The sequence below is a fragment of the Phyllostomus discolor genome, chromosome 11 (assembly GCF_004126475.2).
Source record: "Phyllostomus discolor isolate MPI-MPIP mPhyDis1 chromosome 11, mPhyDis1.pri.v3, whole genome shotgun sequence".
Lineage (NCBI taxonomy): Eukaryota > Metazoa > Chordata > Mammalia > Chiroptera > Phyllostomidae > Phyllostomus > Phyllostomus discolor.
The window spans coordinates 68,675,660-68,699,762 of NC_040913.2; the positions used below are offsets into that span (position 1 = coordinate 68,675,660).

Here is a 24,103-nt window from a genome sequence, read left to right on the forward strand (position 1 = left end):
AAAGGAATCAATAGGTTTTAAATTATTACTTTAAAAAGTGGCTTCACACTTCTGCTTCCACTGCAGGATGTAATGAGCTTGAGGAAGCATCACTTACAACAAAAAAAGAGCCAGACCATTTTCAAGTGCAAGCCTTGTTTGAGCTTGATGGAGAGCTGAGGTCACAGAACCAACAGCTGGCCCAAAATCTGAGAACAGACAGGGGCCTGCAGGGAGAGCAGAGGCGACTGGACACTGGTAAGAAGAAATGAACAAAATGATGAGGCCAAGTGCAGGCTGGCAGGTCAGGGAGGCCCCGGGGTTCTAGAAAGTAGAGAAGCCTGGGCCCCTCCGCAGGCTCTGTCTCCAGGAGCCTCACCGGGTATTTGCAGAGAAATTAGAAAGTGCCCATGCGGTGCAGGCCCAGGTGTGGGGAGCAGTAGCCACGCGGGGGGAGGCAAGAAACTTCTCCCAAACTTTTCTCTACTGCCTATTGTTCCTAGGGAACAAAAACTTCATGAGTGGGGAGAGGGCAACAAACGCTGTCACCCTCGGAGAACTGGTGAAAAATCACAGAGTTGGGGGAAAGGAGGAGTCAAAAAGGCCTTATTTCCGGCAGTGGGCAGCGGAACACCTCGGGATCCAGTGATGAGGTGCCTGTTCAGGACTGAGATTTAATCAGAACCTCAGGGATGGCCCCATCCCCCACTGCACTGCACAGCTAAGCCCACAAGCCCGAGTAACAAGTCACGGCAGAATGGCTGCACAGGGACAGGAGAGAAGCACCAGAAGTCCTTGAAGGTTCGGTGCCAAGGGAAACCCTAGGCTGCAGGGCGGGCACCCGGCCTCGGGCAAAAGCACTTTCCTCCTGCAGACCCAAAGGATCACCAAGGGGATTTAAAGCCTGGGGTGCGCTGAGGGGAACCCTAACCACAGCAAAACTCACACCCAGCCCAAGTCCTGACTAGATTAACTCACCCCCAGATCCACACAACACACTAAAAACCCAGGAGAAAGAAAAGAGTGCCATTTCCAGGCATAAACGTGAGTCATCTCAGTTTCTACTAGCTGCACATGATGTCTGGTTTTCAACAAAAATTGTGAGGCATAAGAAAAGGCAAGAAAAAAAGAAAGCAAGAATTAGAACAACAAAGCAATGAGGCCCAGGTATGCCAAAGATGTTAGAATTATATGGTGGAAAACTTAGAATAATTATGATTAATATGTTAAAGGATCTAATGGAAAAAATGACAAACATGTGTGATCAGATGGGGAACTTTAGCAGAGAGATGAAACTTGTAAGAATCAAATGGAAGTGCTAGAAATTAAAAAGACAGTAAAAGAGATAAAGAATGCCTTGGAGGGATTCACCGGTAGCCTTCTCTCTGCTGAGGAAAGCATCAGTGAACCTGAGGTGGGTCCCGAAAAGTTACCCAAACTGAAACACAAGAAAAAAAGTGGAAACACAGACAAAAACCAGAACATCCAAGAGCCGTGAGACCATGTGGAGCAGAGGAACATGCACGTGACTGGAATCCCAGCCAAGACAGAAAGAACAGGGCACAGACGTGTCCGAAGAAACACTTGCTCAGAATTTCCCAAAATGAATGACAGACATCAAACTACAGATCTGAGCAGTGTGGAGCCACAACAGCCAGTGGGAGACACACGAGAACCACACAAAACCAAACTGAGGCCTCACTTGGGTCACAGTACTGCACCAGCGCTGTCGTCCCAGTTTGGATAATCGCACCCTTATGTAAAACGCTGACACTGGGGGAAGCTGGTGAACTCTACAGGAGCTCTATGTGCTATTTTTGCAACTCTTCTATAATCCTAAAATATTTCAAAATGAAAAGGTTTTAAGAGTGGTTTTAGTGCTAGGTACTACATGGAGAGCGTGCCAGTAAAACCTAGGGGAGAAAATAAAAATAACTTCCTAAAGAAGCGATGCTCCCCACCTGCTTATCCCCTGGCATTTGTGCTCTTGAGTTTACAGCAAATCGGCTTTGCGGTCTGTTCTAGGAACGAAGCACAACTGACTGGATTACTTCTTGGGAAAATATCCTCCAACCCAAACACGAATTTACAGTGGAACTTTGAGAGCAGAGCGGATTTGTAAGGTGAGCGTTATGTATACCTTAGGTTTTATATAAACTTTTCTTCCAAAGGTCTCAAGCCACTTCTTTTTACACATATTGATTGTGCAATGTGTACAGGGGGTACGCGAGTTGAAAGCTGAATTAGACATGGACCAGCCCTCTGGGAGTGCACTGCATACAGGGGGCAGTAAGATGGGGGCTGGGGGGTGAGGCCAGGGACCTCCAGGTACAGGCAGGAGGACCTTGGTGGAGTGAGACTTCCCCAAGGCTCATTTAGCTGGTTCCCAAAAAGGAAAGGTGGCATCAAGGCTGCAATTAATGAATAAAAAACCTATCGAGTACCAATTACTGCTGCTGGAAGTTGTCAGTAAAGACAACTGAGTGGAAATGGAGTGGAAACTGAGTGCTGAGTGGGAATGGAGCACTACAAACCTAGACGGGGGAATGGGAAGGGCCCTTGAGCACAGTATACCACCTCGGGGACAATGAGAGAGGACTTCCTGCTGGGGGAATCAGAATAGCTTTCCGGGAGGGAGGTCTGACAGGACGTCTGACACTGGGCCCCAGGCTGGGAGCCCGGCTTCTCCAGCAGAGGAGCACGCACACAGCAGGGAACGGCGGCAGCGCACACAGAAAACAGGAAGCATTCGGAGGAAGGAGGGGAGGGCAGGAAGGGGCAGCAGGAAATGAAAAGGGAAGTTGGGGTCAGATCTTGGAGTCCTCCAGCAGTGCCTACACCGTAAATTTATATAAAATCTAAATCTAGGAAAGTTGTGTATTTTGGAGAAGATAACAGAAATGTAAGCCTTATTTCTTCCCTTAAGGAACAGACAACACACCAGACAATCCTTAAGGGATCTCAACTAGCCCTGAATTCAGCGTGCTCTCCTGACTCTTTCAACTCCCTGCTCCTTTCCAAAATTCTGAGAAGAAACACATGCCTGGGCTGTTTAAATAATGCTTTTTGTGCTAAAGGCCTCGGGTGCCTCATGCTCTTCCCTCGGTGAAGTGAGCCGTTTGCCTCCTGCAGCTTCTTCCTGTGTCTCCGCTTGTCTCCCCCAGGAGTTCATGGTCTCCTTCTCTTCCTATGAAAACTTCTTCCCGAGAAAACTTATATAGCTCACCAGGGTAGGACCTCTCCCCGGGGGGGTTGCAAGCCTTGCATGTATTTTTAAAATATTTTTTCACATCACTGAGGGACCAGAGATGCATGTGCATTGTGTCCAAGACCCCAGGAGGCAACAGGCCACACAGTGAGGAGCTAATATCTGAAGTTCTAGAATCCTGGCTCTGTCACTCTCCAGCAGAGTGACTTTGAGGATATCACTCGACCTCTTTGGGTTTTGGATTTGACATTGACAAAATGAAGATAATGAGAGTGTCCACCTCCCTAGTGGAAGAGGGGTACAATTAGTGTTTGTGAAAGGTCAGAAACAGTACCTGGGGCAGAGGTGAGGTCAGCAAGAAAAAAATGAGGGCAGCCCCATCTCCAGTCCCTAGGACCTCCACGATGCTGCCACTGAGCACCGGTGAACCACACACAGCACTCGAGGGGAGGTGGTGGGCAATGTGGGACTCAGAACTGAGCTCTGAGAAGGTGCTCTGAGCACCTTCTGAGACGGAAGAGCCTTCTAACCCCCAAAGCAGACAATCCCTACAAGCTGAGCTCCTAGGCCCAGCGCTGCGGTACTTTGTGAGCTACAGCCCAAGTGACTCGGGTCCTGCTTGCTGGCTAAGCTGGTCTCCACCCCACAACCCCAGTCCTGAGTCAGTTGGCTTTCTGGTGCCCCTCCCTCTGCCTCCAACCTATCCCGGACCTCACTCCCTCTGCAGTAACCCCTTCTCACCCTTCAAGACCGGCTCAGGTCCCACCTCCCTCAATGTCTTGCTTGAGCATCTGCTTGCGTCCAGCCACCAGTTCTGAAGCCCACAGCACTAAGGGTCAGCTCCCCCAACTGAGCCCTCAGTCATTCAGAGTTTAGTCTCCGCATGAGTTTAATAGTGGCCTTCAGGTCTGAGACCTGGCTTTATTCTCCTCTCCAGCCCATCCCCCCCAACCCCACAAACAGCTGGGGATGGTCTGCACACATGGCAGGTGCCCACCCACTCACGCTGACTAAGCCTTGGTGCAGGGCCTCACCCATGCTCCCCACAGAGGACCGACTGGGGGTCTGGTTAAAAACTGCAGACCCTCTCTGTAAACACCAGCTCCTACCTGACCTGACTGACCAGGCTGAAGTCTGAGCAGCAGCCCCTGCCTATCAGTGGGGCTGCACACTCACGTGAGGGTGGCGGCCTGCCTCCCCACCTTCCCCCACCCCTCCCACTCCCACAGAGCGTGTGTCCTTCCGATCTGCGTGAGGCCCTAGGTCTGGCCCTCTCTCCACTGAGTCTTTGCTCTCGCCACTCTGGCTGAAGCCAACCCCTCCATCTTGCACACCCAGAGCATCACAGGCGCTCTCTTGCAGCCCCTTCTTAATACAAAACAAAGGCTTGAAGAAAATGATGCCTCAAATATATTTGAAAATGCCCTGATAACAAAGTTGCTTTGAATGAGTATGGTAGAAATACTAACAAAGTCATCACAAAACAAAGTCCGACTTGCCAGCTTCTGCAGTCTTGCAACAAAATGCCTCGTGCACACAGGATGGCCGTCACACACGGCTCCGCATGCCCCAGCCACTGAGGGCCAACACGGCTGCTGCTCCGTACACGTCGGACTTCACAGTTAACCTTCTAACCCTGCCCTCCTCTCTCTTTACCTTTCCTTCCTGTTCTCCTGACCTGGGGTGTAGGGTCTAGACGGCAGGGCTCAGGGCAAAAGGAAAATGTAGGGTCCCTTGTTCACAACATACCGAGAATTTCAAAATACTCTGTGACAGCAAAGCATTTACTCTAGTGCCAGGCTCTTCTGCTCAGGGCTGGAGGGCGCGGCCCCTCCCAGTGGCAAAAACCCAGGCTGGGACACTCTTTCTCATCCTCAGCAAGGGGAGAATTCACTCTCCAAACTATAGCCTCAAGCCATTTATTTGCATTTAAGTTTTTTTTTTAATTGTTGTTCAATTACAGTTTTCTCTCTTTTACTCCCATCCAAGTCCACCCCCTCATCCTTCCTCACGTCCCTCCCATTTCCACCCCCTCTAGTTTTTGTCCTTTATACTTGTTCCTATAAACCCTTCCCCTTTTCCCCTGAAATTCCCCCCCCCCCCCCCCCCCCCCCGCTTTCCCCTCTGGTCACTGTCAGCCTGCTCTCTATTTCAGTGTCTTTGGTTATATTTTGCTTGTTTGTTTGTTGTTTAGGTTCCTGTTAAAGGTGAGATCATATGGTATTTGTCTTTCACCTCCTGGGTTATTTTGCTTAGCATAATGCTTTCCAGTTCCATCCATGCTGTCACAAAGGATAGGAGCTCCTTCTTGCTTTCTGCTGCATAGAATTCTATGCATTTAAGCTTCTTAATCTCTGATTTTAGAATAATGAGCATTTCTCCCTCCTTAAAGGAACTTCAAGCAATTAGAAACAAATGAGGAGATTTGTGGGAGCAAATGGAATAGAGGGGACAGGGGAACTTGGGTCAGCTCAGACCTTAACAGCAGACCAGTGTGGTGGGTCCAGGGCATGGTGACAACGTGAGGGGGCTCGGGAGGGCCATCCTGAGTTCTGCTGCCCTCGCTTCCCTAGAGATGCCAGCTGAGAACTGAGGCAACTCAAGACCTGAGGTCCCCTTGCTGTCTTGCCTGCCAGCTGGTGTCCCTGCACCACACTCTCTTGCAAACACAGGCTAGGCCCGCCCGCTGTGCGGAATCCCTGCTCTGGTGTATTTCTGCACTGCACCCCTCCCCAGGTTCCCAGAAATGCATCTGAATGACTGCCTCGACATCTCTACTGCAAGTCACAGAGCTGTCGACAAAGAAGCACATACTTATGGTCCCAAGTACCTTGCTCTCCAAGCCCCCAGGACCTGGATTTGACTTGTCTAAAAACGCTTTAGCAAAGTGGTCATAAGGTGTCCCTTAGAGGTTATGATGAGACGGACAATGGAAGTCGAAAGCTCAGGATCTCCATGCCTTGCCTTAGCTCTGCAGAAAGCACGAGGGCCCGGCTGTAGAGTGCAGAATGTTGGGATTACTGTGCAGGCAGCTGCTAAGGTTGTACAGTTCTACACCCTTGTTTTAAAATATATCATAGGGTGTCCTGAAGACCTTCACTTTCTAGTGGATCGTAGCTTGGCTCCGCATTGCCCCAAATCAAGTCTTCCAGTGTCTTACCCCCTCTTGACACCACTAACCCTGCAAAAGCTGCAGGAGGGTGGGCTGCACGGGCTGGTGGCAGAGGGCGGCCCCATGGGGTCAGTAGTCACAGATGCCTCGCATAGCATTCACATGATCAGATGTTTGGATTGTAGAAGTGGAATAATTCAAAAGCCAAACTGTTCTACGGAATGACATCAAATCTACGTCTGAGAGCTCTGTTTAAAGATACAAAGTCAAAGCCCCAGGTTGTGCTGCTCAGAGCCTGTACACCCCACACTGAAGGAGCAAGTGAGCTCCATGCACGAGGAAGGGGTTTCCGCTGCCTTGGGGAGATGAACACTCTGGCGTCCAAAGGCACAGGGTCTGGTCACGGTTTTCTTTCTACTTGGACTTCTTTTCCCAGATGGTCGTAACCAAAAAATTTGGTGAGAATCCAACACAAAAATCAGTGCCAATGAAACATGTGGGGGAAAGGAAAGGAGGCAAACATTGCACCCTCTGTGTTTGAGAGATACGTAAGAATTAAATCAATGTAGATCATAAATTAGGTAGTCATCAAGGTGGTATTCTCCCTTCGCAAGCTTCATAGAATTGTAGAAAGTGGACGCAGTCGGACCAAACTATAAGTAATCTGTTTGAATTCCTCCTTTTATGGAGGAAGTTCCCCAAGGGGAGGTGGTGTGTCCTTGGTCAACAAGCAGAGCGGGAGGCAGAGCACCTCAGGGATGGCTGCCTGGCAAAGCGAAGACCAGAAGCGGAAGCAGTGCTTTGTACTGTGCAGAAGGCTGGGGCTGGGCAGGGCCTCGGAGGACATCCAGGCCAGGCCCCCTATTGACAGATGTGAGACTGAGGCTCAAGGAGCTTAAGTGTGTTGGTCAAAGTTGCACAGCTTCCCACACTCACGTCGTCATGCCACCTGCCTCACCGTTAGCCTTTGGTTTCATGTGCCTATTATCATCTGGAAGCATTCCAGGGCTTTGATCACGTTGCTGTAAGCACAAAGAATCCCCGTGTTTACTATACTCATTCGGGGTTTGGCAAATCTGTCGCCTTTGTTTAAAGCTTTGAGTGTGTGGAACATCTCACTAGTAACATAAAATGTTCCCATGGACTTCTAAATTGCCCTGACTTTTGGCCCACGAACTCCCAAACACAAACTCTCCCTCTCTAAGGTTATGCTTGGAGACCCAAATACGTTACTCCAAAGATGTATTGTACTTCACCCCTATAAGATCCTGTCACTTGCTCTAATTCATCACAGAACACAGATTTCAGATGAGACCCTTTCCATCCCCCTTCTCTCTCCTTGACTAGGTACAGATCAAAGAATCGTAAATCAGGATTGAAAGGTCCTCAAACGTAATTCAGTCCAACCACCTCTGTGAGGCTAGAAGCACGAATTCCAGCCCCCCCGCCCACCCCCCCCCCCCCCCCCCCCCCCCCGTCCAAGCAGCTGTCAGCTGATCCTCGTACTCACGGGAGCCCCCGCTTCGTTTGGAAACAGCGCTGTTTCAGAATTACTCCTTACGCTGAATTTATCTCTGCCTCCCTGCAACTTCCTCCGACTGGCAGCGTCTCTCAGAATGCCCCATTTCCCGAGACTAGGAAAGACTGACTCCACAATATTTTGTGACAAGAGCAAAAAAATGAAAGAAGCTGCTTCTCACAACAGTCAAATATGTGTAAATACAGGGATGGGCAAAAGTAGGTTTACAGTTGTTCATATGGGAACCAACGAATAAATAACAACACAAGAATAAACTCTGTTTCGTGTACTCACAGCTGTAAACCTACTTTTACCCACCCCTGTATATTTAAAGCGCGTGTGCCTATTCACTCATCGTCTGAAAAGCGCTGACTAGACTTTCACCACATTTGGAAAGTGCGTGTGGACTGATCTGCTTTGAAACGCAGGCTGTGCGCTGCCTGTGAAACCAACACAGCACCCCCGCAAGTACAGCGCCTCCGACGGGAAGTCAGCCGCATCTCAGGGCACATACACTTGGGGACAAGAGGCCTGTGCCACTGCTGATAGAGACCAACGGTCCTACGCATTAAGATGTGTAAGAAAAGCAGGTGGAGATTTCAAATACAAACACAGGTTGAAAATCACAAGGGTAAACATTCCAAATTGTAGACTCTGACTTGTAATTGAGTTCTTTTGAAATGGCTTTGTATGCGGACAGCTTCTGTAGCATAATTCAGGGCCAGTGGCAACCAGGATTCATTTTTAAGGATGTTTAATGATTTCCCTGGGGGTCAGCAAGTAAGATAATATATGTGGAAATGTTCCATAAATTCTGGAACACTGTAAAGTCTGAGGCTGCATCATCATGGTATTTCAGAGCCAGAGTGCTCGCCATGAATTTATACTTGCAGCTGCTGAGTGTGCCAGGCATTTTTAATACCTCATCTAAGTGAGTTAAAAAAAAAATCTTGACACCGAAAGCTTGGTCTTGTAAAAGATTTCTTGACCTCGCTCTACGTCTACGAAAAATGATACTATCACAAAATTGCATGAATTTATAGTTCACATATAAAGTGGGGGGAAATCATAAGACAGGAAAATGTCCAAAGAGCACACAGGCATGAACAGCAGTGGAGGGGTTTCTGCCACAACTGCAGAGAGGCCGTGTTGCCCGCAGGCTGAGGAGAGATGGTGGGCACGGAGCTTAGGCAGTGAGGGGGCATTTGGACACAGCTATGGTACACGTCGGGGAAGTCGGACTGGATCTCTCAAGAAACGGGGGAAGAGTTGGATGCCTTTGGAGGCACTTCCTCTCCCAGATTATTAGCTGATTTTGAACCAGTAACAATGGGAAAATTGATAAGGGAGAAAATACAAAGGAGTCTGCCAAGAAACTAGACAAGCTTTCTTCTGAAGTTAGACAAAATCAAACACAAATTAAAACGACGTTGTTCTGTGCCTGTAAGCAAAAGCTCAGTCATTCATCTCACTAGCTTCCATATGCTCCTTAGGCTCCATCCACACAATATACAACCTAGCGGTTACTGGCTTGGGCTGTGAAATCCGACCTCCACAGTTCAAATCCTGGCTCTGTCACTTACTAACTGAGCAACCTTAGGTAATTTACTTACTTAATTGGAACCTCTATTCCCTTATCCCCTAATGGGGTCATTATGAGGAAAAAGTGAATTAGTATGTGTCAAGTCCCCAGAACAGCGTGTGGCAAACGTAAGAACTATACAGTACATTTGCTGCCCTTCTCCTGTTCTTGGGCCTCACGACCAGGCCGTGCCTGGAGAGAAATGCCTGTGAAAAGGGATAAATTAAAACTGCCTATCACAGTCCTCTTGGGTTTCAAAGTTTTATGTTTGCATTTTGTTTTACTTTATTTCTTTATTTTTTTAAAAGAAAGCAAGTTCTACTTTCCTCTGCCAAGAAACAATGAATCTGTCCACTCAATGACTGCGGTTTCCATGAGAAAGTAAGTGGAAACAGATGTTTCTGAGAAATAAAAACCACACTATATACCTTTAGTGTCGGTCACATAGAACTTCCCACCAGCCATCCCCAGAGCCAACTGCCAGCCTCCCACAGCTGTGACCTGCCCGGGGGGCTGGACCCAGATGCCTTTTCCTCTACTTCCTACCCCAATCCACAAACTTGCCAACCTTCTATGAAATCCGAGGCTGTGTAAGGATGCTGATTTAGGCTGCTCTCCGCAGGGCTATTCAGGGTCTCCAAGGCTGACTCGATAGCTTCTACCAACTCATCCCGCTTGTCTTTCCTCACGGGTTTCTCCTCGGGGTGGCGGGTCAGGCCAGTCTCCAACTGGTACACTTTCTGCAGGGTGAAACTATCGAAAGGCACTGCGGCGTACTCAGTGGCCAGCTTGACGCCGGCATGCACCTCCGCCTTGTCCACCTGTGAGTGCAGGAAGGCCAGCAGGTCAGCCTGGGTTTTCTCAGGGGCGCCCCGCTCAGGGCCCAGGCCCGCGGCATCGCTGGCATGGTACTGTGCATTCTTGAGCTGCTCACTCCTCTCCTGTAGCTCCTCCTTCAGCTGTGCGATCTGCCTCTTGAGGCTGCTGATGTAGTTGCGGTGCTGCTCCTCCCACTCCTGCAGGACAGCCTGGTACCCTTCCTTCCCCGTGGGGCTGTTGGCCCGGGGCAGCCCCAGCTGCTCCTCGTTGCCTTTGGGAGTACAGGCCAACATGTAGAGGACGGAGATGGCACAGCAGAGAAGCACCAGCAGAACCACCACCCGAGAGATCCACGCAAGCAGCCCCCGGCGAACCATCGTCATTCAGGAATCAGCCATGCGTCCAGCACTGGTGACATCCCAGAACGTCTGGGCCCCGCGGAAGGGCTTCCTCGGACTAGACCACAGGGAGCACGCGTTTGGGGCCCCCTGAGCTGCCTTCATCCATTTCCTTCTAAAACACTTCTCGTCTCTTGGAGTCAACTGGCATGAGGAGCACTTTTCCTACTTCTAGAGGATAGTCTTCCAGGCAGAAGCAACAAGTGAGCTGAAACCTCCAAATTTTCACATTCATGCCCATGATAGCCTTCCAAATCTGCAGCAGAGGACAGCAGAGGACCTGGGAAGAGACCAAATGACAATAACACTTAATCAACATAACAACACACTTATGTTCATGATGGCAATCAATATTCAATAGGCCACCCTTGAGGTTTATGGAAAATGCTTATGACAGGTGGTTAAATACTGTTAAGTGTCTGTAAATCGGAATGCAAGCATGCATTTGCAGAGTAAGGTACACAGAAAACGAGGGGTACAGAACAAGATTAGAAGAAAACACGGACGGCAAAATGTGAATTCTCTCTGGGTGGAAGGATTAACCATGGATTTTCTGCATCTCTACACTCCAATGTACCTTGTAAGTTTCCCACAATGGCACATACTATTTTGATGGTTAAGAGGGGAAAAGCAAGACTTGAATGACACTGAAAACTGCAGGCAGGGGCTTCTCTGCCCAGGGTTTGCCCAGCAAGCAGGGCTGCAGAAGGCGAGGCCCACCGGGGCTCACCTGCGGGCGCCCATTCAGCGCAGGCCTCAAAGCTCAAAGCGGTCTTCAAGCAAACCGGCGAGGTGGTGGGGAAGGCCCTGGAGGTTCAAACATGCAAACAGTAGATGTGGCCAACAGCATTCAGAAGGGGGGCAGGGGACAGTTGTAGTAGCTGCCTCTCCAATCCGACACGTGGACAGGGGACGATGAGTTCACCATAGAGAGAGACGAAGTTGGGAGAAGAGCAGGGACCCGATACGCTGTCCTGTCAGGACTTGAACCCCAGGCCTGCCTCTGCTCCAGCCTCTAGGAGGAATTCTGTGTCCTGACCACTCATCAGAAACATCCGGATGGATCACCAGGCCTTTCCCCTGACTACACGCTCTGCCCCTCAGCTCCAAACCCCTGTAACGCGTGAGTCGACCTGACTCGCCATTTCCCCAGGCGTCCTTCCACTGTCCCCCACCCATCACACACATTGCCACAGCATACCGCTCCTCCCGTGCTCCCCCTTCCTTAACACCGGCCTGAGCCAGAAAGAAACAGAGAATAATCGGTGGAAAATAGATCAAGTAACATTTCCTGTGTAGAGAGGACTTTTTAAAACTCTTCCTAGATGCATCTTTTTCTACCACTTCTCTTTTTTAAAAAAAAGCTCTCTGAGGGTACCATGTGCTGGCCTTTTTATAAAATTTGACATTTTCAATAAGCCACATAATACTAAGTTATTACTTCATCTTCGCCCAACCAGAATCTGGGCCAAAAAGCATCTCTTTTACTGGCAGTCTGACCCCTTTACTGCGGTGAATTAAGAACTTCAGGACCCCTGGGAGAAGACAGAGATGTTCCTTCTAGCATTCTCCCCATGCTGGCAATGTCGTAAACAATAAAGGCTCACTGACCATCTAAGTAGTCACCCGCCATATACCATGGTCACACATGACAGTCCCCCTGCAGTCCCCCTGGTGATGTGACTCTTGCAGATATCGTTATGTTATCAAAGCAGTTTATTTCTTAATTGTCCTTAAACATTGAACACATAACATTCTTTCCAGCACTTCCCTTGGCCTGAGGATTCTCTTTCCCATAATTGAGAACAATACACAGTTATTGGTGCTAAGTTTAACGTGCATGTTTAGCCCTGGGAGCCTTTGCTGTCTGATGAAAATCTTGGGATTTGTATAATTACTATAATTCTGTGATTAAAAACATCTCAGCTTTGGTATTCGGGCACCTTGCTGTTTTTAATGAAATCTCTCAGATAAACTCATTATATCCAAGTATTAAATTACTAGTGAAGATGTATTATCACATTTTTCTGCCACTTTAAAGACTTTTACTTTAAATGAGTTGTCATTAAGAACAAAATAAGCAAATCAAAAAGCAAAAATGAAATTCTCAACACAATTTATTGTGCTGCAGAAACAAAGTATGCCATCCTTCTAACAGATTTTTAATGGAATAATTGTCACATTTGCATAGTAAATTGAAATCATGTTGGTGAACTGAAGCAATGTACTGAAGCCAAAGAAACTTAGCGCTGCACGATAATTGCTTTGTTCTGTTCCATACGTCTCTCTAAAGTCTAGTTCAGCTTTTGGAATTCACTAGTATAAATTTCAAAGTTCTTTAATATTCCATTCTTCCAGATGCAAAAGGAGAAAAAAACAGATTTTAGAAGTATATGACTTATTAAAAGGAATAATAAAAAAACCATAAAAACTACTACCAAAGAAGCAGTACTGAATTTCTCCTTTTAAATGTCAGAGACAGAAACTGCATGACAGAAACAAAATTCTGCGTCCTTTCATAGACAAGCATTTTCTAATGATTCTTGCAATCTCGTCTGTGATCAAAACAGCAACAACTGGCCAGCCCATAGGGGCTGGGAGTACCTGCCTGATGAAGTCAGAAGGCTTATCCTTCAGATCCTGGCTTCCATGGAAAGTTCAAGGTTTTCATTTGGCAGCACAGAACATCGTTCTTAAGAGCAGATGGCACTTTACCAGCTCTGCCACATCTCGGAAAGAACACTTCGATGAGGTGTAGCCAGACCAAACAAACAGCTTAGCCACAAAGGCCCTGTGCAATCTCTCCCTGTCTCTGCAGAGGTGTTGCGGGAATTCAAGAGTTAACATTTATAATGTGTTTACAGACTTGCAGATGGAAAGCACCGTGTAATTACCAAGCCCTATTACAAGTCAGAGATGACAGTGAAAATATAGCTTTAGGGGACCACAGCAGCATGTGCTACTATTTCTGAAACTTAGAAAAGGCACCCAGATTTTAGACTAGGTGGGTCTTTGGGGGTGGTTGGGGACAGGGGAGGAGTGGCGAGCAAGAAGAATCCCCTGTCAGTGGCCAATTTTAGGACATTGGAAGAAGAGAGATGCATATTACTTTTTTTTTTTTAATTAGAGAAAATCCTTGTTACTGATCTGGTTCCTTGCCACTTGCATTTTTAAATGTCCATCCTTACTAATTGGTTTTGCCACTTTTTATCCCTGGCCAAATCCCTAAGGATGGTTCTTGTCCAAAACAATGGATTCATTGATTAGGCCGAAGGGAACATCCAATCACAACAGTATCGCTGCCAATCTTACAATCTAGGCAAGGGGCTGCTTCAGGGAGTTGCGGCACTTTGCGAGCACTTAAGGCAGGGAGTCTCAAAGACATGGGGTCACGGCAAGGGGCCCAGCCCTGGAGCGGGCTCCTCAGACTCCAGGTGCCTGACAGCCCTGACACCCTGCCCAGCCCAAGGAGTATCCCGGACACCCCCTACCAACCCCCATCTCCAAATACCATAGCAATGGCACCAGGATGGGTCCCAGTCACAGTCTCCTCCTAGGACACTGTTGTTACCCATCCTTGTAACGAATGTGTATGAAACACCTGCTATGTCCTATATACTGTGTAAGAAGGTACAATAGACAAGAAGATGAGTCAAGCACAAGTTCTAACATCAGCAAGTTTATAAGCTTATTGAGGAATTAACTAAGGCCTTCTCCAATAACTATAACATGAGCCCAAAGAGGCAAATGCCATTAAAATAGATACAAAATGCGAATGCCATGCTCCTACCTGCTAAATATATGTGTATTAAAGGAAGCAGAGGATTGAGAGGTATAAACAAATAAACTTTTCATAATTTTTAATTATTGATTTGAGAAGGAGAGAGAGAAACATCAATTTGCTGTTCCACTTATTTATGCATTCATTGGTTGACTTTTTTATGTGCCCTGAACGGGGATCAAACCCTCAACCTTGCATATCAAGATGATGCTCTGACCAACAGAGATACCCAGCCAGGGTAAAATAAATAAATTTTAAAGTGACAAAAGCTTAAAATAAATGTTAGGCATCAACAACGCTTGTTAAAATAAGAGAAGCAAGTGGCTACAGATAAAGTTTATCATCTCATCTTAGAGCAGAAGCTCCCAGCAGTAAAACTATGACAGAGCTAAGTGTGGCCCAGAGTCTAACACTTCCCCAAAACAGGGACAGTGGGAATCAGAATTTCTATGGCCAGGACAGAAGTAGCTATTAGAAGGGGTGTGTGCACTTTACTCTACAGGTCCCGGTGAATATCCAGATCACAACAACTGCATATGATGACAGAGAGCTGCCAGACGTGTTTACTAATGTCCACAGACGCTCAAAGACCCAAAGGACTCCCGGACAAGCCCCACTGGTGAAACGCTGCCAGGGCAGCAGCAGGCAGAGGGAATGGTGGCTTCATGGCGAGGCCAGGCCAGGCAGCAATGCTCGCTGCCGTGACTGGTCTTGTGAGTGATAAAGAAAACTATTCAAGGAGTGGCAATAAAATCTACAAGACACCTCCACCTGGTGTTCTGGCACAGCCAAAAAAGGCTGATGGGGAAGAAAACAAGCAGTGTCTACTGGGCCAGCAAGGGGCAGACCAAAGCCCGCGCCGCCGCGGGAGGCTATCCCACTTGGGCGCACACAATGGGCTCTTTGATGGCAAGGGCACAAGCTAGCCTTCCGTCAAGGGTAAGCTGTACTCACAGAACATAAATCAAGGTCGTATCTCCTGAGTACACACACCATCCTAAGTGTGTGTGGAAAAGGCATTGGGCAGGGATTCTTATTCGGAGTTTTTAAATGCTCTCAAAAATGCACATAAAGTGAATACTGTAAACTTAACTCCAACACTTGGCTCCATTTAGAATTCCCTGTACTGCGGTTTAGCCCCCATGTGTGCAGGGGGGCGGGGGGGGCAGCTTCCAGGATGGCCCGCAGGACCCCATCTCCTCGTTTCCACACCACGGTGTGTTTCTCTCCCACCCACGCTGACCCAGGGACCGACCTGAGCGGCAGAGGGGAAGAAAGCGCTGCAAAATTTAACAGAAGATGATAAAAAGCCACTGTGAGAGCTGAAAGATCCTGAACTTCTCGGCCCAATTCCCAGTATACATTATGTTTACAGACTTTTCTTCCCCATTTGTCCTCCATCTGCTTTCACTTAAAGGAAATGAGTACATACGATCAACTCCTGCAACTGCTTTGTGGAGTCCACAACAATCTGCCTCCTGTACACACTTAAGGAGTTGGTGAGGCTGAGCACTCGCAAAGAAATTAAAATAGCCTGAAATGAGCGTGAGAAGAGCCCACAATCTCCCTAAGCCACGTCCACCTGGACTCTTTAGAGCAGGGGTTCTCCAATATTGCAGATCCTTCTAGAACTCAGTTTCTTTCTTTTTATTATTACTTTACTAAATTGGTTGCGGTAACACTGGTTAATAACATGTGAATCTCAAGTGTATATACAAATAGAAATATCTGTATACTCTATGGTCAGGTTTCTTTCTTCCACTGAGCCTTTAGTCAGCATGCACTCATGTGCCAAGTGCTTTTGCCTCAAGTGTGTTCCTGGGAGCAACTGAAAAGCTGAGGCAAGGAGGTTGGCAGATTAGGGTCCGTCTACACACGAAGAGGTGCTGAAGCCACATCCCAGAGAGGGGACGGGGCTGCCGCTCAGAGTCAGCAACCAAACATCCAGAGTGTGGCACTGGCCGGGAGGAGTCCGGAGCACTCCTCCCTGGCCTCCTCCAGTGCAGACACTGGGCCACTTGGCCTGGACCCGAGGCTCTGCCCTCACACAGGAGGGATCCACACGGGCAGGGGCTCTGCCCTCACACAGGAGGGATCCACACGGGCAGGGGCAGCCCAGGTCGGACCCGGCAGTTCTGCTGACTCCGGCACTCAGCACCAGCTGTCTTCAAACATAGTAAACACAAATAGCACATCCCAGGCAGTAAATAGCTTTGAGCAAGTACATAGATGGAATTTATTCATTTATAAGTTATATACAGTATTACAGTGTTGTTATATTATGTATTCACAAAACAATACCACTATAGTAAGGAAATGTAAATGTTATAAATGTTTTCTCTCTCCAATGGACCATCCTAGGCACCCCGGGAGCCCTGCTGTAGGTTCCCATAGAGGTGACTTCCTGATTGTGCTTCACGTTTCCACGGGTCACAGCTCCAGCCACTGCTGATGCCAGAGTCCCGGCATCAGGCTCCTGCCTCCCTGCCCTGCTCCTTGGTGTGACTTCACTGCCTCCAGACCCCACCGATTCCAGGCCAAGGTCCCCAACACCTGCTGCCAGGCCTCTGCAGGAATACGCTTCCCTCCCTTTCTAACCCGGAGGACTTGGACTTGGCCTTCAAAATGGCCCTTGAGGGTCTTCTCCATGAGGTCCTTCCTATAACCCAGTTCCGATCTCCAGGGACCAGCATGGCGTGACCCCCCCAAAAACCAGCCTGATCACTTCCCAGTCAGGAATTCCCTAGTTGAGAGGTGCCCCTTCAGCACCTGGACTCCACACTGGTCTCCTGAAAGCTTCGTTCTGATCCCTTGTTCTCTACTTTGAAGCAGGAAAAGGGGAATGTGACAAAAAGGAAATGAGGCCCACTAATCAGAAAATGAAGACACAGAGATTAATGACAGCCTCGTGTGCCGAAAAGGTGGGAACAGCCCAAAGCCTTTTTGGTATTCTCCTTTGTTTTTATTTTGATTTTTAATTGTGGGTGAGCCTCTGGAGGAAAGACTTGATAGAGAGGGACTTCCTGAATAGGCATAGATTTTCCATGACCCTCACGCCCCTCTGCCACCTCCAACACTGTTTCAGAAAGGATCTCGGGCAGTCAGTCGGCCTAAGAGATGGCCGTGGAGGTGGAGTGAAAAGAGGAGGCACTACAAGAGCCTTAGAATAAGTAGCATAAAGAGCCCTCTCCCCAAAGGAAAGTATCTCAAGCACATATGCAGGGCTGAGTCGGCTGCCAAAAGTCCATAGAGAGACCCGGCACCCGGTCCTGTAGGGCTCTCCGTGGCTGGGGGCACCGCCCTGCCCGCCAGCGTGAGAACCCCCTGGAACCAGGCTCCCAACACCCTCTCATGGCTCATAATTACAACCACTTTGTGCGCATTTACTTTAGGCCAGTCAAGGTATGAAGCACTTTACAAACATTATCTCATTTAATCCTCAAAACAATCCCATGGGCTAAGTCTCATCATCCCCATTAAAGATAAGGAAACTGAGGCTTAGGGCAGTGAAGTAACTTGCCCAAGGCTCACCACCGGCCAGCAGCCAAGCCAGCTTCAAATCCAGCTCAGTCTGATGCTAAAACCCTGCTCTTACCCACTAGGCAATACTACTCACCACCCTCAATAATCCTAAATAAAGCTGACGTGTCATTGTGCACACGGCATGTTCAGTTTTCCTTGCTTCTGAGCTCCTCATGAGTCTTCCTATTCATGAGTCTGCCTGGCCCCTTAGACGGGGCACTGTTTTTCTCTATAAAAGTTTTTGCCTCCCCAGCTAGCTGGGATTTGCATTTCCAAACCCTTACGAGCTACACAAACTCACACTATTCCTGGAAATGACACCGGTTCCGCTGTGCCCAGCACAAGCCTCATTCTGGCCCCAGGCAGAATTCCTCAGCACCAGTCACATGCTTCTGAGCAGGTGCCCAGAGCTCATACCCACACATCAGGTTTAAGACAGCTCAACTAAAAAGCAACCTGGCAAATGAAATTTTTAATTGACAGAGATTTTCTTCTTTGAAGGAAGGAACAAAGAGAACACCTCTAGGTCAGTTAAGATGCTGGCTGGCGTCACCACGGACTTCTCTCCTGTCAAACACCGAGTCCTCGCTTCTTCCCTCCAGAGTGCAGTGAATGAGATGCCCGAGCAACAACCAACATGCTCGGGGGCAGGCGGAAGTCAGCCCTGACATCATGGGGCCTCAGGGAAGCACGCCCCCGAGGGACCGCGTCCCAGGTCACCCAGCACAGTTCCAGGGAAATGCACACAGCTAATTAACAAGAAGAGGACTAATTAAAAGTGAGCAATGCTCTGCAGCCAAGTCCCTCTGATTGAGCAATAAGCACAGGGCCCTGGGCAGATGCCAGGCGGAGTGGAGGAGTGGTAAATACCAGCTCTGAGGTGAGGGCAAAGGTGTGTATCATAACACACTGTGCTGTGAAGGTGGTTGTGGTGGCTCCAGGTGAAATGGGCTCAACTTAATTTTTTTTATTTTTATTTTTAATTTATTGATTTGAGAGAGAGAGAGAAAAAGAGGGGATGGAGAGACAGAGAGAGAGAGCGAGCGAGCACGCAACATTGACCTGCTGTTCCACTTATCAATATATTCATCAATTGACTCTTGTATGTGCCCTGACCAGGGGTCGAACCTGCAACCTTGACACATTGGGACAACGCTCCGACCAACTAAGCTACCTGACCAGTGCCAAGATGGGCTCACTTTAGTTACCGTGAAGCAGCACAGGGAGGAAAAAAAGGAGCCCCCTCCTTCCTCATCAGTAGATAGAAGGGAAGAGGAAGATGAGAAATAAAGTATATGTCTCTACCATGTACCAAGCAGTGGTTTTAAAACGTTTCTAGACACAGAACTCCCAGAAAAAAGCACTATAAAAAGCCTAATTCATTAACAGCTAAAGGTAAAAATGTTCACTTTGGGTCAGAGGCAGTCACCTTTCAGGCAGATCACCCAAAAGAGGGGCTCCCCCAAGGACTGTCGGGGAATCACTACACCTGCATTACCTGCTGTCTCACCTGACCTCATGGGAGTCATTGATCCCTATTCTCCAGGGTCTGGGGAGGCTGGGCGACTGACCCACACAGGTAGCAGGCCTCCACATCCCAAAACACGCCTAAGTCATCGACTTCCATCAACACTACTTGACTGAAGCAGTTCAACCAACCTGGCCTTGCAGAGTACAGACAGAGCTACACAACATGCACAGAATTCACACCAGCAAAGGGGAGGCAGTGCCCACAAGTGGGGCCACAGAAAAACAGCTGCAAAGCTGAGAACCCATGCTACAGGGAAAGCCCTGGCAGCAGAACAAAGCAGAGCCTCTGAAGAGAACCAGGATGCAGGCACCAGTCTGTAAAAGCACAGAATGGGGCTTCTCTTGAAGGCGAGAGAACTAGGGGATGCATACACACCCTCACCCTTCTCCGCCTTGGGTCCCCCTCGGTGAGACCCTGCTTTAGTGCAACCAGTGATGACCCGAAGAGCTGGCCAGAGCCGTGGTCCCCTCGTGGCGGGTGTGTGCTGCCCTCTCCCAGAGGTGTCACGCTGTCGCCCTCACACCAATCCAGGGCATCAGCCAGCAAGACTCATCATGAGTTCAGCCCCAGGTCTCGTGAAAGAAGAGAGTGAGCACAGCGAAGTCTCCACACCCAGGGGCGAGCCCCAAGGGAACTGGCCCTGGAAGCATCTGGAATTGAAAGGGGCTGACACCCCCCCTCTGAGTCCTTTGATGTGTTCTGCGGGTGCGGGTGCGCTGAAGTGAGAAGGGTTAAGAAGGAAACTGCTACTTTGAGTCAAGACAAAATACACAGCACAGCTCCCCTCGGTTTCCCCTTTCCTTCCCCACCTACAAGGAACACAATAGCACACAAACAAGGGTCTTTCTTTAGAAAGTGGTTATTATATGACGGGGCTAGAGAAAGACCGGCTTGCGTGGAATTATTTTAGAAACCCCAGGAAGCTAGACCAGCAGAGCCTTTGCTCGATAGGCCCTCTCTCTGGGGACGGAAATAGAACCATAGAAAAAATTACCAAGAGGATGCCCTATAGTATATAATAGATAATTATATTGTTCTTTTCATACACACCAAAGAACCTCAAGCTGATAGCAGATCCTGTTGTTTAGGTTCAGGTTCCAATCCACCATGCCTCCAGCACTCTTTCCGGGGTTCCTCACCCTCTCCTCAGGTTCCTTCCCCACCCCCCAGCACCCAGGGCCAGGTCTACCTTGTCTTCTCCTCTCCCTGCTAGGAAGCTCACTGATTGTTGAGGGATTCACTGAAAACATTTTAAGATTTTTACTCCCGTAAAGAAATTTATCTGCAATAGACACTGTCTTATTTCTACACAAGATAGATGTCACAGAGCCCTTATTTAATGCAAGTTTGTTTTATAGTTTAATACTATTTAACAGTCTACTAACATGTTCCCTCTGCGTCACTCCTAAACTGTTCCATGTTCTTCTGTAAATGTTCACCTTCCTATCTATGACCCACTCCACCTGCATCTTCCTCCTCCTTCTCCGGTGTCTCCAAGGAGGCAGGTTCTATTCACGGCATACCCATTTTGCAGATAAGAACATTGAGGCAGATATTAGTCACTTGCCCAAGTCAACCAGCAATGAAATGGCAAACCTGGGTTTCTGACCCAGGCAGCATCTCTCTCTGGTCTGTGCCCTTGGCGACTGTGCCACACTGTTTCTCTATAATTGGCTATGAGCTTTAACAGAGGTGTTCCTATTGTGAAGGGAAGGCAGAGAGAGAGAGCGAAGGCTGACCTGGGAATGCACAGGTCAGAGGGGAAGGGGCAGGGGAGGAACGGGGGTCAGGCTGCCCAGCAAAGAGCCCTGGAGGGAAGAGTGCTCTCACCAGAGCCCGACCGTGCTGGCACCCCAACCCCAGACTTCCAGCTCCCGGAACCACGCACAACAGATGTCTGGTATTTAAGCTAGCAGTTGATGTTACTTTATATCAGCAGCCTGTGCTGACTAGGACAGGCCCTTATGTCATGACAGGGAATTTAAATTTTACTCTCTAGGGATGGGGAGCCAGCCATCTAGGTTTTGAAACTAGCAAGTCACATGATCAGAAAGCAATTTTAGCCATGGGCAATGCTGAGGTGGGCTGGAGAGGGGAAGGTCAGCAGTAGGCAGACCAGGAGCGAGGCCACTGCACCACCACAGTGCTCTGAATAAGGGACTCGGAGGCACAGCACTAAATGCAGGGGGAGGGGCGGGTTCAGGAGCTATTTCTTGGTACCATCTCCAGGACATGGAGAATGAGATCCAGGATTTGGCTTGTGTGACTCAGAGGATGGAGCTGCCATTGAAAAAGAGCACACACAAGAGAAGATTTAGCAGAAAGACGAGTGTGGTTTCAGACGTGCAGACTTGGCTCTGCCCTTGGGAACAGCAGGTAGAGCGGGAGGACTTTGGAAGGGAGGCCCTGCCCGCACCCCTCCACCTGCACAGGTGGGCGCCCACCCTGCTGATCCCGCACCTTGCTGAGACTTCACACTTAGACTCGCTGGGCTCTCCGAAGGGCTTTCCTGTCTTCCATCGCCTGCATCCCGTCAGTACGGTCTGGCCGTTGAGAGCACAGGTTCTGGGGTACTTCCCATTGAAGTCCTGCAGTTACGTGGCTCGTCTTAGCACTTGTGTCGTGAACACAGAGAGCACCGAGGGCCTGTCTCGCAGACCCTCATGAAGAGTAAACGAGACAGTGTGTGCAAGGTGCTCAGCACAGCGCCTGGCACAAATCTCCTCCGCGACAGCGCGAGCCAGAACACGGCCACATCCCATCAGAGGGACAAGCCTGGCATTCACACCATTTCACTGATGAGAAAACGTAACATGAAGAAATAGCTGGTATTCAAGCCTGGCGTAGCTCAGTGGATTGAGCTCAGGCTGCGAACCAAAGTGTCGCAGGTTCGATTCCCAGTCAGGGTACATGCCTGGGTTACAGGCCATGACCCCCAGCAACCTCACATTGATGTTTCTCTCTCTCTCTCTCTCTCTCTGTCTCCCTTCCTTCCCTCTCTAAAAAAATAAATAAATAAAGTCTTAAAAAATACATTAAAAAAAAAGAAAAAAAAGAAATAGTTGGTATTCAGATGAAGTCACAAAGCTGGTTTAAAGCACAGTCAGAACCAGAACCCAGAACTCCAGACTCCCAGTCTCTTGCCTCGAACTTTAAATCAAAGTAACTCTTTCATATCCTTATCATCCCATGAAGCCCAGTCTATTTTTTAAAAGGAAACAGTAGTGTACTATAAAGCTCTCCCCAAGCTGCCCTTTAAACAAAGCTATAGGGATCTCATGCAGGTTGCAGGGAGATTTAAAAGACAATTGCATGCAAAAGGCTCAGTTCAGTGACCCCAAAATAGTGCAGGGGTACAGGGGAGGGTTTCTTTATGTTTCTTCACCATTTGGGTTGCAGGATGATATATTTCACCACTGTGGCATGAGACTGCAAGCAGTAAGCAAGCTTTTGTGACCAAAGGACGGACCTGTCGAGCCCTGGGCACAGCTCCGCTGGTGCAGAACTGCCGAGTCACTAGTGAAGGGACAGCAGGTACTATCTGGGAGAAATCTCAGAACCTACTAAGGTATTTTTGAAATGCAATTTTCAGTAACTCAAAATGAGGTGATTCAATACACCTGTGTTCTAATTTCAGCTACTGGAACTAGAGGTATTCCCAGGGTTCAAAAGAAAGCTTAAAACAACAATAAAAGCTGCTTCCAAAAATAAGGTTTCTTGATGTCTCCAGTGAGAGGAGATCCTTGACACTGTCTTTTGACAGCACACGATTATCCTGGTATGTAACAGCCCTCAGTGCAGAGCTGTCCAGGATGGGCAGAAGATGTCTCTTCTGGAAAGACAAATTGGAATAGCATCCTTTTGAGTACCCCAAACTGAACCTGCAATGATTGCTGAAATGACTACAACAGTACTCAGTACACAGCCTCCGAGGAGCGAAACCAACACACACTTCCAACCTGTGCTGCACGGCCCGTGCCGTAGCAGGCACCTGTGGACAATGCACAGTGGCTGCGGAACCACCCCATGCTGTTCCACCCGCCTGCTTTCCCGCAAAGGTGGTGTGTGGGCCCTGGCCAGCGAGGCTCAGTTGGTTGGAGCATCATCCTGTAACTAAAAAATTACAGGTTCGATGCCTGGTCAAGGCACATACCTAAGTTGCAAGTTCAATCCCTGGACCAGTCTAGGTACATTTGATCCCCGGTCCCAACCTGTGCAAGAGACAACCAATCAATGCTTCTCTCCGCATCAATGTTTCCCTTTCTCCCTTCCCCTCTCCCTCTCTCTCTCTAAAACCAATGAAAATATGTCCTCAGGTGAGGATTAAAAAAAAATTTTTTAAAGGTGGCCTATGGGCCTCTTCTAAAAGCACGTACTCCAGAGAAACAACATGAATACAGAAAATAACTTTTCTGAAATTCAGCAAAAATATTATAATAAATGTGAATTTTATCCACCCAGCCATCAAACAGGTACTGCACACTTATGTCTGAAAGGGACCATGTCAACTACGGTCGGGGACACGGAGAAGGGTCCATCGAAGTCCCTGCTCCCACAAAGTAACAGGCAGTGGGAGGGGAAGGTATAAGAATGACTATGACTCTGAGGAATGTGATCGCTCATCAGTGACATCAACAAAATGCTGCTGTAGT

At 48.5% G+C, this 24,103-nt stretch overlaps 1 protein-coding gene across 3 annotated transcripts in view; it reads right to left on the reverse strand.

Annotated features, from left to right (window-relative positions):
* Positions 1-24,103, reverse strand: part of CSGALNACT1 (chondroitin sulfate N-acetylgalactosaminyltransferase 1) — a 250,336-nt gene that overhangs the window by 70,616 nt on the left and 155,617 nt on the right. For all 3 annotated transcript variants that reach the window (XM_036011519.1, XM_036011521.1, XM_036011520.1), the window contains one exon: positions 9,969-10,897. In XM_036011519.1, the coding sequence (XP_035867412.1) occupies positions 9,969-10,602 (634 nt within the window). In that variant the 5' untranslated portion in view covers positions 10,603-10,897. The remainder of the gene's footprint in view (positions 1-9,968; positions 10,898-24,103) is intronic.